The following is a 12,767-nucleotide window of genomic DNA, read 5'->3' on the forward strand; positions in this document are numbered from 1 at the left end:
CCCGCCCCCCGCCTTGCCCCTGCCCCTGAGGAGACTCTCAGTGGACGCTACCCAGCAGCTCTGTGTGTAGTTGGCCTCAGTTTCCCGAAGGGCTAGTGTTTGTTAACTCTTACTTCCCGCCAAGCTGAAGGCACCAATAGGCTTTCTTTCTGGATATGCTTGTACAGAAGAACCCGGATGTGGAGGAGATAAGATGGTGGTGAGCAGGGGGACTGTGGGGCTGGGCAGCTGGACAGATGCTCCAGCAGGCCATGGGCTCCTGAGGTCCTGTCAGGGCTCACGGCGGTTGAGGGAGGGAGGCCTCAAGGAAACTGATGGCTTCTACAGTACCCAGAGCTGAGACCTGCTCACGCTTAGCTGTCTCCTGCACAGTAGAAATCTCTGCAGGAAAGGGACCCAGGCTGCTTCTGGAGCTGTACTGTCCAGGGGGTGGGGAGGGGGCCCATGCCAACTTTTAAAAGAGGACAGAGCTACAAGGTCAGCAGTGCCAACATCTGAAACAAAGGCCACCAACACAGCCCTCCTACATCCCCCCTTCTCGCTCCCTCCCTGCTCAGGCATCCGGGAAACACAGTGAAGGGGCAGGCCTTGATCCTGTTCCTGTGTGTCACCTCCCCTCGGGATGTGTGCTTGGTCCATAACCCAGGCCCTGGCCACCATCACCACAACCCGGGGGGGGGGGGGGGGGAGGAAACTGGGAATAATGTCAGTACCAGCACGAGGGTCATACGTATCATCTCTAGTATCACACCTCTCTCTCTCACTCTCTCTCCCTCTCAGTAACGCTTTGAGGTATTAGCCCACTTTGCAGATGAGGAAAAGTGAGATGCAGGCAATTCAGTCACTTGCTACTAGTCGAGCAGAGGGACCCAGGACTGACCACAGACCTGTCAGGCCCCAAAGCCAGTCACCATTCTGCCCCATCACAGCGCTCTGCATTCAGAGGTGGGAAGGGGGATAAGACTGTCAGGGCAGCGCAAAGCAAATCTGGAAAAATTAACCAAAAAAGCCAAAGATACAAAAGGTGACATTTTATATGCCACCGCCTGTGTGACAGCGACGAAAGAACAGATACCCGTGTGCTTATGCATCCATAGAAGAGCTCCAAACGGACACACAGGAGCCCCGTACTGGTGGCGGTTTCTGGGGTGGGGGATGGGGTGGCAGAAGAAACAGCATGAGGAGGAAGGCTTAGCTTTTACTATGCATCTTTTTCTACCTTTTGAATTTTGTACTGTGTCCATTTATCATTTAATATAAATATTTAAATAGTAGCTGGCACATGGAAGTATTATAGAAGTATATGCTGGAGAGCCTGGGTGGCCCAGTCGGTTAAGTGTCCGACTCTCAGTTTCAGCTCAGGTCGTGATCTTAGGGTCATGAGATCAAGCCCCGCGTGGAGCCCCAAATTGGGCTCCGTGCTCAGTGTGGAGTCTGCTTAAGATTCTCTCTCGCTGGGATGCCTGGGTGGCTCAGTCAGTTCAGCATCTGCCCTTGGCTCAGGTCATGATCTCAGGGTCCTGGGATCCAGCCCTGCATTGCTCCCTGCTTAATGAGGAGCCTGCTTCTTCCTCTCCCTCTGCCTGCCATTCCCCCTGCTTGTGCTCTCTCTCTCTGACAAATAAATAAATCAAATCTTAAAAAAAAAAAAAAGACTCTCTCTCCCTTTGCCCCTCCCCCTGCTCTCTCTCTCTCCCTCTTTCAGATAAATAAACTTTCTACTTTTTTTTAAAAAAAGAAGTATATGCTGTTGTCATTATTATTTAAAAATCATAGAAAATTTTTTCAAGGGAGAGAGAACTTGGGAAGGAAGGGAGAGCAGAGCTGGGGCCGATGGGGTCGGAGTGGGTCTGCCTCAGTCCAGGTGGATGAGTTGGAGATGGCCCCAAAAGGAGGGGACAGTGTTTCTGGGTGCTTCTGAGAGCTCAGGAAGGATGCAGGCCTCTCTCATACAAGCTGGGGACACACTCCCTGACAAGATCCCAGAGTTTCCAGAACATTCCATGAAGCCAGAAGAAGATTTCAGGGGAGACCATGAGACCTGGTACATTCGGGCCTCTGAGAAAAGAAACAGTACTTCAGAGGACATGGCAGGACGAGCCTTGGGCTCCTTGAGGACAGGGTCCACATCTGAATGACCTTCCAGAGGGCTGCAGCTGGCCCTGTCCCCTGGGTGATCAAGAGAGGGCCCAGGCCCAGGTACCACCGTCTCTGACAAGCTGTGGGGACAGTGTCCCAAACCAGTAAGGGTTGGAAGGAGTATAAAACTTGGGCTTGCTTACATGTGTGTCTTCTTTGAACTTTTTGTTCTCCTGGAGACTGGCCAACTTGGGAGCACTTGGTAGCCTAGGACAATGTCTAATCATTCTCCAGAATGTACCTGGCCCAAGACACATGGGGAAAGGGGGAAGGAGCACTGCTTGGCTAATCCTGTTTGAATTTTCAGGGGATGATGGTCAAGGAAGGGGGCAGCTTCTGGCATTGGAGAGGGATAATGCAGATGGGGGCAACTACTAGGATGATCTATATGGAGTATACCCGCCACTCTGAGAATGCCGAGTTTCAGAAGGAATTCTCACTCTGCTCCTGTGCATGCCCACCAGGACAATTTGTGAACTGAAAAGACCGGCGGGTGCCCAGAGCAGAGCGGCTCAGGGACAGTGGAGAAAGCTGGGTTCCAGAGAACATCTTGGGTCCCTCCTCAGCAGGGACGTCGCGCCGGGAACACTGTATTTTAAAATCCACCATGGAAAAGTTTACCTCAGTCGTAACAGAAATGCAAACTAAAGCTATTCTAAAATACCATTTTTCACTTAGGTTGGCAAAAGATTAAAACCTTGATCACACATTGTCTTGACAAGGGTGTAGGGAAACAGGCTCTTTTTCCCTAGAGGGAGGCTAAAATGGTACCACCCCGACGGAAGGCATTTGGCAATAGCTACCAAAATGTGAAATATATATTGTGGGCAAGGAGTTCCACTCCTAGGAAGTTGGGCTCCAGAGAGCCCAGCAAAATGACATCATGTCCTCACAGCATTTCTCTAAATAAACGGTAATAAATTAGAATAAGACACACAATGGAACACTCTGCAGACATAAAAACAAATAAGGACGCTCTTTATGAACCAGTATGGGACGGAATATCCAAAAGATATTAATGGGGGAAAAAACGCAGGAAAGTGGACGCAGTATGCTAACACCTTGGTTAAAAAAAGGGGGGGGGATGGGAATGCTGTCTCTGTTTGATTGCTGCGCACAGAACTTGCTGGAGGACACCTCAGATGCTGGTATCACAGGAGGCATGTTGGGAGGGGGCCTGGTGTCCTTCAGCTGCGTCTGCTCCCAGTGGGGGCTTTTGTCCCCTTCAGGCACACCCCCCCAAGAAATGGCCCAACTGGTAGCTCCCAGAGGTGGCAGGCGATGGTCAGGAGGAAGCAGGGCTTGAAGCCCATTTGGCCATTCAGTAGTCTGGGGACCTCACCCATGTTCTCTAACCTCTAAGCCTCTGTGTCCTCTTCTGTTACACAGCGAGAAGCGGCGAGAATGAGAGCGCTATTACGAAGTGAGATGAGACGCGCGTAAGTGGGGATGATGATCGCACCCCTTCCCAGGCTGATGGCAGCACGCAGCATCTATGTGACGTGCTTTAGCGCAGCGCCTGGCGTGGAGCAGGTACTCTGTCCGTGGATCTGTGCCAAAATGCATCTTGGTCTCTCATGGGCACCCTGACCCTTATAGGATCAAAACAGAACTCCCCGGCGAGGCCAACAAGGCCCTTAGGGTCCGCCTTTAACCTTTGTTTCCACACTCAGCCTTGTGTCCCCCTCATCTGCTGTGTTCTCTGTCCTCTCTGCCTGGAATGTCCCTTCCTTCCTTTGCTTGACTTGCTCAGCTTTAAGGGCCAGCTCATGAGTCACCATCCCTGGGACGCTCTTTCTCAAGTCTTGGCCCAGAAGGAGGCTGTGATGGCACCTGGGGGGCCCCTCTGAGGGGCATCATCACAGCACGTGGTGCTGAAGTCCCCGATTCTGGCCGACACCCCCCGCCCCCACACACGCACTTCCTTGCTACGATAAAATGAACGGGAAAAGACTCTCAACTCCACTCCAACAGAACCACGGCAAGGGCCCATTTTCTACCTCTCGGGCTGGCGGGCTCCGACAGGTTTTGAGACACAGGAGGTGGAAGTGTAAGAGGCAGGCACTGAGGTGAGAGTGTAAGTTGCTCTGACTCGTGAGCCATCCAAGGACACCTGTCCACGTGTAGCGGGCGGGCATCCGTGCGCAATAGTAGACGCCTGGAAACTACCAGCGCGTCCATCCCCTGGGCACTGGTTGAATAATGGTAGAGCCACACTCTGCAGCCAAGGAACAGAACGAAGCAACTTTTTATTACTGACGTGGGACCACTCCCAAACGGTACACTGAGAAGTGGGGGAGAAAGCAGGGATGGTTTATATAGTATCTACCATTGTGTAAAAAGAGGAGAGAGTATATACAAGCATTTGCATTCAAAACACAGCCTATTTCTGGAAGAATACATAAGATAAAATATTGATACTAACATACTGGTAGCCTCCAGGGAAGAGACCTGGGAGTCTGGGAAACAGGGCAAGAAGGAGATGCTTAGTCATCACTTTATCTTTTTCTGTCTTTGAAATTTTCTACTGTGTACATATATTATCTATTCAAAATTAAATAAAAAACTTTTTAGTAAAGAAGGAAAAACAGGTAATAAAATGGAGATGGGGGTAAGCCGCTCGCTCCAAGAGGAGGAGAAATACCTCGAATGTGTTTCCAGAAGCGAGAATGTCCATGGGAAATCTCTACCCTCGGGCCGGCTGCCCCCCACTTGCACCTGGGCACTGTGGGCTGACTGACGTGCAGAGAATTAAAAACTTGTTTCAGTATGAGCCTGAGTAAAACAGAAGAATGATAGACCCATCATCAGTGGTTGAAGAAAATTCATAAATGAATGCTTAACAAAGTCCTAAAGAAATCAAATTAGAATTTGGGGCCCCAGGGCTCTTTCATGATGACAAATAACTGGTAAGGAAGGCTCAGGCCATTCCTCTTACACCCAGGGCACTACTCCTAAAGACCTCTGAGCCTCCTGACCCTTCTATTTAAAAGCCTCGCAGATTATCAGGAACTCACCTGGGTAAATGAGCTGGAGCAGGGCCCCTTCTAACCCCAGACCCCATCAATTCAAATGACCACTTTCGGGGTGCCTGGGTGGCTCAGTCGGTTAAGCCTCTGCCTTCGGCTCAGGTCATGATCTCAGGGTCCTGGGATCGAGCCCCATGTCAGGCTCCCTGTTCAGTGGAGAGCCTGCTTCTCCCTCTCCCTCTGCCCCTCCCCTCTGCTTGTGATCTCTCTCTCTCAGATAAATAAATAAAATCTTAAAAAAAAAAAAAAAATGGCCCCTTTCCTGGGGCAATGCCACAGAAGGGACCTCTGCCAGATTCACGAGGTAGAAGGCTGGTTCCACCTGACACCAAACTAGCCTCTGCAGATGTCACAGGAGGGGCAAAGGAGACTCAGGGGCTGTGCAGGGGAAGCAGGGCCTTGAGGGTGGAGGGTACCTGAGCACCTGAGTCCTCTCAGGCTGGGTCACCTGCCCTCCCACCTTCCCTCAGGCCGTCTCAGATCTCCCCTGTCCCTTACCTCTTCCAGAAGCTTCGCTTGCTAACCCCACCCCATTCAGGCCAGTCTTCAGCCCTTGAGTCCAACCCTTTCCCGACACTTGTTCCTCGGTCTAGATGTGTGGTGTTAAACAGGTTCTTGTGTTTATTGTCTCCCTGACTACAAGTGAGCGCCTGGGGGAAAGGAGTTACTATGTGTTTGTTTCTTCCCTCTCCCTTGGTACAGGACTCAGACTGCAGGGAGAGGCCCAAAGGCCTGGTTGGCTCTCTTGGGACCTCCAGTTTGGGGGTTGCTGGCTGTCCCCCAGTAGAATCACGTTTGCTAAATGCCAAACTTTGTGGAACTAACTGAAGACAAGTAGTCTCATCATGCCCCTACAGCCAGAACACCACCCAGCGGCCAGAATGATCCTGACACGCCCTTGCTACCCATCTGTGAATAACCCCCAAAGCCCTTACTCAGGCCCAGGAGGCTTTGCATGGTGTGGCCCCCTGCTCCTCCCTGACCCCCCTCTCCCACCTTCTCCAGGCACACAGCGCTTGCTTCTCCCTCTCCCTGGAATGCTTTTCCACTCGGCTGGCCTCATCGATGCATTCAGAGCCCTGCTCAAAGACAGCTTTCCTTCCCTACCCTTTCTAATGTAGTAACCCCGTTGGGGCGCCTGGGTGGCTCAGTGAGTTAAGCATCTGACTTCAGCCCAGGTCATTATCTTGGAGTCCGAGGATCAAGCCTCTGTCAGGTTCCCTGCTCAGCGGGGGAGTCTGCTTCTCCCTCTCTCTCTGCCCCTCCCCTGTCCCTTCTCCACCCTGCCCTCTCTCAAATAAATAAATAAAATCTTAAAAAATAAAATAAAATAAAATAGCAACCCCTTTGGCACCTAGCTCCTCTCATCGGCCCCTCCAGATCCACTCCCTCCCACCTTCCCCCTGCGCTGTGCCGTCGAAGGCTGGTCCTCTGGTTTCCAGCTTCCATTCAGCAGAGGACAGGCAGAACACTGGAAGTTTGGAGGGAGGAGCCTGAGGTCAGGGTATTAATTTCCCAGCTGGCTCCTTCCCTGCAAGGTTGCTGTGTGTGACTGGGCACCTCAATGACCTAAGGCCTCAGCTCTTGGCAGAAGGCGCCCACAGAGGCCTCTCTCCAGGTTCTGGTAACTGCCCCCTCCCTGTTACTCACCCAGGTAGTATACCACCTTGTGCTCCCCTATCCCCTACACCACCATTAGAGGTAATCCCTTTATTAAATTTTCCTTAAATTATCTAAAGTAGGGGTGCCTGGGTGGCTCAGTCGGTTAAGCCTCCAACTCTTGATCTTGGCTCAGGTCATGATCTCATGGGTGATGAGATCGAGCCCCACGTTGGGCTCAACATGGAGTCTGCTTGAGATTCTTTCCCTCTACCTCTGCCCCTACCCCCAATGGACATGTGTAGGTGTGCACATGCACGCGCTCCCTCTCTCTAAAATAAATAAATAAATCTTTAAATTACACAAAGCACACTACCGTTTTCCTTTTGGGACCCCACTTCACCACCCAACGTTACATGTCTGTTGTTTGTGAGCTGTCTGTGCAACAACTGGACCATAAGGTCAGAGAAGGTAATGATTGGGGCGCCTGGGTGGCTCAGTCATTAAGCGTCTGCCTTCGGCTCGGGTCATGATCCCAGGGTCCTGGGATCGAGCCCCACATCAGGCTCCCTGCTCAACGGGAAGCCTGCTTCTCCCTCTCCCACTGCCCCTGCTTGTGTTCCCTCTCTCGCTGTCTCTCTCTGTCAAATAATAAAATCTTTAAAATAAGAAAAGAGAGAGAGAAGGTAATGACTTTACTACACTCTGTGCTTTATCCCAACTGCCTGGCTCAGTTAATGTTTGTTGAATGAGTGAATGAGGAAAGAAAGGATCAATATAATCTGGAGAGGACATGCAGACTGGAAGGACAGGCCAGATTTTAAGAGGTGGTGGCCAGGAAGATTACAAAAGGAGGCACGGATGCAACAGTGATGAGAATGGCCTTCTCCCCTCAAGGCATAAAGACCCCCGTTGATGTCCTTCTTCACATTTCTCCACAATCTCTAATGCTTCTGGTTTTGTTTTCTCCCCGTCCCCGCCCCCCCCCCCACCGAATTGAATTCCCTGGGGGCAGGGGCCATGTCTGTCTTGTTCACCAAGGGACCCTTAGAGCCTGGCCTAGTGCCTGGCCTACAGAGAAGGTGCTAGATCCACAGTTGCTGAATAAATGAAAGAGATAGGAGTTATCGAAAAGAAACAATGAACTGGCAGAGGCCCTGGGAAGCCAGTTGGGCAGGTTAGACTTGGGGTAAGGAGCCATAGGGAAGAACTGCAAGTCGTCCTGCAGGGAGGGAAGGGACGGGTAGGAAGGTGGGCCTGCAGGGGACACAGGCTGGGGGACAGCAGGGAGGTGCAGCATCAGACTGGCACGGGGGGACGATGTGGCCGAATTTGGTGACCGACCGGAAGAAGGAAGATTCCAGAGTGTTTAGCCCCCCGGGGGTGGGGGGGAAGGGCTGGGAGGGTGAGGCAATGCTGTAAATCCTGCCACCAAGGCCCAAAGCAAGTACTCAAGGGCCAGCAGCTACCGGCCTGTCTCTGACTTCCTTCTGAAGTGGGAAAGCTGGGCATCGGACATGGAATCAAAGCCAATCAGACTGTGTTGCATTCAGAGTATAGCCAGACAGCTCAGTGGCGAGCGAGCGACAGACAGAAATGGATGCTGAGGACTCCCGGGGAGGTACCAGATGGAGGTGGAGGAGCAGATGAGCCATCTCCTTGTATAAGCAGGAGAGTGTTTGGGACCATCCACAGCTGGGTGGGTCAGGGGAAGAGCCAGCAAAGAAAAGGGAAGCCAAGAAGTAGGATAACAAGGAAAGGAGAGCCATGTCATGGAAGCCAAAGGAACAACTCTGAAGGAAGGGGCAGCTAGCAAGGTCACACATCAGAGGCAAAAGCTGGGTTGGACTTACACTGAGGGCCCCAGCCTAGAGGAGCACCCAACTGTTGGCCTCTGGGCCCAGCTGGCGGAGCCAAGGGTGCCAAGTCTGGTGGCTTCTGTGTTCAGGAGGGGTTTGCTGCCTGTCCCACCAAGGCATTCCTGGGCACACGCCCTCAACCTCATTTGTGGCAGATTGCCGGCTGTCCTCCAGATCCGTTCTTTTGTTCTTTCCATGGTGACAGGGCTCCCAAATTTTACCTAGACACTCCGCTAAAACCCACATTTCCTCACTTCCCTTGCGGTTTGGTGGGGCCATTGACTACGAGGGGGCAGCTTCTGGGGCTTGAGCTCTCCCGCACAGACGCCTCCTCTCTCCTCCTTCCCCCAGGCTGGACCGCGGAGCCAGCGGATAGGGTGGCAGCCGCCTTCCGTCACATGGATGTGAGCAGCACCTGAGGTGATGGAGGAGCCATGAAATAGAAGGACACTTGACACCATCGGGCCACCAAGCCCGCCTGGACCGCCTACTCAGACTTTCATAGAAGGTGTACATTTCTGTCTTAAACCACTAGATTTTGGGGACTTTTGGGGGCTCTACAGCCCAACTCATATTGGAACACACCATTTAATCCAGTAGAGATACCACCTTAGGTCAGACTAAAAGTTGTTCCAGCTGTCTCTGCCCAGGGCCCCCACAGGGCAGGGAAAGGGGCCACAGGCGTTTCCCCTGACAAGATCCTCACTCTCCTCGTACCAGAAAACCCGTAGCCTCCTTTATAATCTGCTACAGATCCATTATTCATAAACTGATCAAAATCCTTCACAAATATTTTTGTCCCTTCATCTACTTCATCGAGGAATGGACAGAGCTGTGACTGGCAGCCTCAGCCTGCCTCCCCATCTTGCCTCCCCATCCCCCTCTCTGTGTCACTGGTTCCATTTCTAGCTCCTTCTCCTCCCACCTGCAGGCCACGGCAGCATGGGTGTATAGTGGGAATCACTTTGCACGCAGAAGCACTCAGTGCATTTGAGATATAAGCATGTACGGCTGTGAAGCAATAGCCAAAGGTAAAAAGCATGAGCTCGGCAGCAGGATGCTGGGTGTAGACTACAGCTCTGGGACTCGGCAGCGGCAGGGACTGTGGGAAGCTACCAGCCTCCCTGCGCCTCCCCATCCTCAGTTGGAAATGGAAGCAGTAAGAAAATCTACTATGAGATCCTTGTGAGGAGTAAATGAGTCAATACCTGTAAAACAGTGATGGGCAAGAGTTAAGTTCTCAGTATTAGTTTTTATATGTAATTTTTAAAGCAACAGGAAATAGTCTGGCAATGGAATAATATTGTCACTTATAAGCCACGGTTACAGACATTTCCCATTAAATCCTCCTCACAAGGTATCATAATTATCCCGTTTTATGGAAACTGGTTTGGTAGTTTAGTGATTTGCTCAAGATTTCACAGCTGGTCAATTGTGGGGGCCATAAATACACATGTCAGCAAGCTTTGTTCTACTGAACCACATGGCCTCTTAGAGCAACTTCAGGATTCTAGAAAAACAAAGCTCAAGGACGTCAGTTCCTTTTACGCTTGTCTCCCCAGAAGGCCAGGCCATTTTCTTACTGGTTTCTCAGTTTTCACTGGTCACCATTTAACTGCCCCTTGGTCAGAAACAAAGGAAGGGGGCTTGCTGAGTGTCCTCGCCAGAGGCCAGACTAGGGGCTGCAGGCCCAGGAGGGGGGTCAAGGAAGGGGCATGCTCATCAGTAAATAGCAGAGGGACTGCTGTACACTTAGGAGATGTGAAAACCAAGTGCAGTGTGTGGATCTTATTCTGATCTTGATTCAAGCAAGGCAACTATTAAAAACAAACAAACATTTTTGAGACAACTGGAAAAAAACTGAATATGAACTGGATACTAAAGCTATCATGAAATCTCTGTTCATTTGTTAAGTATATGGACATGGTGATTATGTTAAAAAAAAAAAAAAAGTCTATCAACCCACACAAATCTGCCCCCCAACACACAAAAAACTAAGTCTTGACAAAGGTACAAATGTAATTCAATGAAGGAAGAGTAGCTTTTCAATAAAAGGTGCTGGATCAATTGGACATTTACAGACAAAATAATGAACTAAATCTCACATCTTCTATAAAAATATACTCAAAATAGATCAAGGACTAAAATGTAAAACATAAATTTATAAAAATGTTACCAAAAAAAAAACAGAAAAAGATTTTCAGGAGCTAGGGCTTGGTGAAGTTTTAGACCCAACACTAAAAATACCCATAAAAGAAAACACTGATAAGTTGGTCTTCAAAATTAAAAGCTTTTTGGTCTGCAGAAGATCCTGTGGGGAGGACACAAGGACAAGCTGTGGAGTGGGAAAGTGTCTGTAAACTGCACACCTGACAAGAGTTCTTGTATCTAGAATAAAGAAATTTCAAAACAAAGAAGCAACCCAATGAGAAAATGGGCAAAAGACTCAACTGGATTCCACCAGATAGCAAATAAACACATCTAGCCATTAGAAAAATACAAATTAAGGTCACAATGAGATATTATTACACCCCTGTCAGAATGGCTAAAGCAACATAAAATAGTAACACCAAATATTGGTGAAGATGTGAAGAAACTGGATCACTCATATACTGCTAATAGGAATGCAGAATGGTACAGCTACGGGGCGCCTGGGTGGCTCAGTCGTTAAGTGTCTGCCTCAGCTCAGGTCATGATCCCAGGGTTCTGGGATCGAGCCCCGCATCAGGCTCCCTGCTCCGCGGGAAGCCTGCTTCTCCCTCTCCCACTCCCCCTGCTTGTGTTCCCTCTCTCGCTGTCTCTGTCAAATAAATAAAATCTGAAAAAAAAAAAAAAAAAAAAAAAAAAAAGACTGGTACAGCTACTCTGGGAGAGTTTCAGTTCCTTTTAACATTAAACATGCAGTTACCACAGGACCCAGTAATCACATTCTTGGATATTAATTGTAGAGAAGTGAAACTTATGTTTACATAAAAACCTATACACAAATGTGTATAGCCACTTTATTCATAATAGGCTGAAACTGGAAACAACCTCGATGTTCCTCAAAATGTGAATGGTTACACACACTGTGGTACATCCATACCATGAAGTATGACTCAGCAAAAAAAACCCAAAGGAACTACCGATACACACAACCCAGAGGGCTCTTACTCATGCTGAGTGAAAAAAGCCAACCTTGAAAGGTTATAACTTTATGATTCCATTTATATTAACAATCTTTTTTTTAAAGTAAATTCTATGCCTAACGTGGGGCTCGAACTCAAAACCCCTTAATCAAGAGTTGCATGCTCTACCAACTGAGCCAGCCAGGCACCCCCATTTATATTAATAATCTTTATTTATTTTTTAAAGATTTTATTTGAGAGAGAGAGAGAGAGAGAGAGGGAAAACACGAGCGGGGGGGGGGGGAGGGCAGAGGGAGAGGGAGAAGCAGACTCCCCCGCTGAGCCGGGAGCCTGACAGAGGCTTGATCCCAGGACTCTGAGATCATGACCTGAGCCAAAGGCAGCCACTTAACTGACTGAGCCAGCCAGGCACCCCAACAATCTTTGAATACAATTATAAAGATGGTGAACAGAAGAACAGAAGAGCGGCCGCCAGGGGTTAGGGATGGGGAGAGGTGGATGTGGTTATGGAGAGACTGCATGAGGGAGGTGGTGGTGGTGATGGAAATGTTCTGTATCTTGATTGTGGCGGTCGTTACATGAATCCACGTGTAACCAAACCGCACAGAACTGCTCACACACAGAGGACAAGGTGAAATCCGAACAGGCTCTGTGGGTTGTTCTGAGGCCAGTCTCCTGGGTCTGATACTGCACCTGTTACACAAGATGCTACCGATGGGGGAAACTGGGCCAGGGGTACATGGGACATTTTTTTCTTTCTAACATCCTGTGAATCTATAATTTCAAAATTAGAAAAAAAAGGTCTATCAGAGAGAGATGTATGATGACCTATTTACAGATTAAATGACACAGGTCTTGCGTTTACTTTAAAACCCTAGGAAGAGGGGCACGTGGGTGGCTTAGTTGGTTAAGTGTCCTCCGACTCTCCGTTTCAGATCAGGTTGTGATCTCAGGGTCATGATCTCAGTGAGATTGAGCCCCCGCATCCGCTCCTCGCTCAGCGGGGAGTCTGC

General features: G+C 49.7%; 1 protein-coding gene across 1 annotated transcript in view; it reads right to left on the reverse strand.

Annotated features, from left to right (window-relative positions):
* Positions 1–4,364: 4,364 nt before the first annotated feature.
* Positions 4,365–12,767, reverse strand: part of TAF8 (TATA-box binding protein associated factor 8) — a 28,390-nt gene continuing 19,987 nt past the window's right edge. The window contains exon 8 of the mRNA XM_036101824.2: positions 4,365–4,914. Coding sequence (XP_035957717.1) covers positions 4,891–4,914 — 24 coding nt within the window. The 3' untranslated portion in view covers positions 4,365–4,890. The remainder of the gene's footprint in view (positions 4,915–12,767) is intronic.

This window comes from Halichoerus grypus, chromosome 9 (assembly GCF_964656455.1).
Source record: "Halichoerus grypus chromosome 9, mHalGry1.hap1.1, whole genome shotgun sequence".
NCBI lineage: Eukaryota > Metazoa > Chordata > Mammalia > Carnivora > Phocidae > Halichoerus > Halichoerus grypus.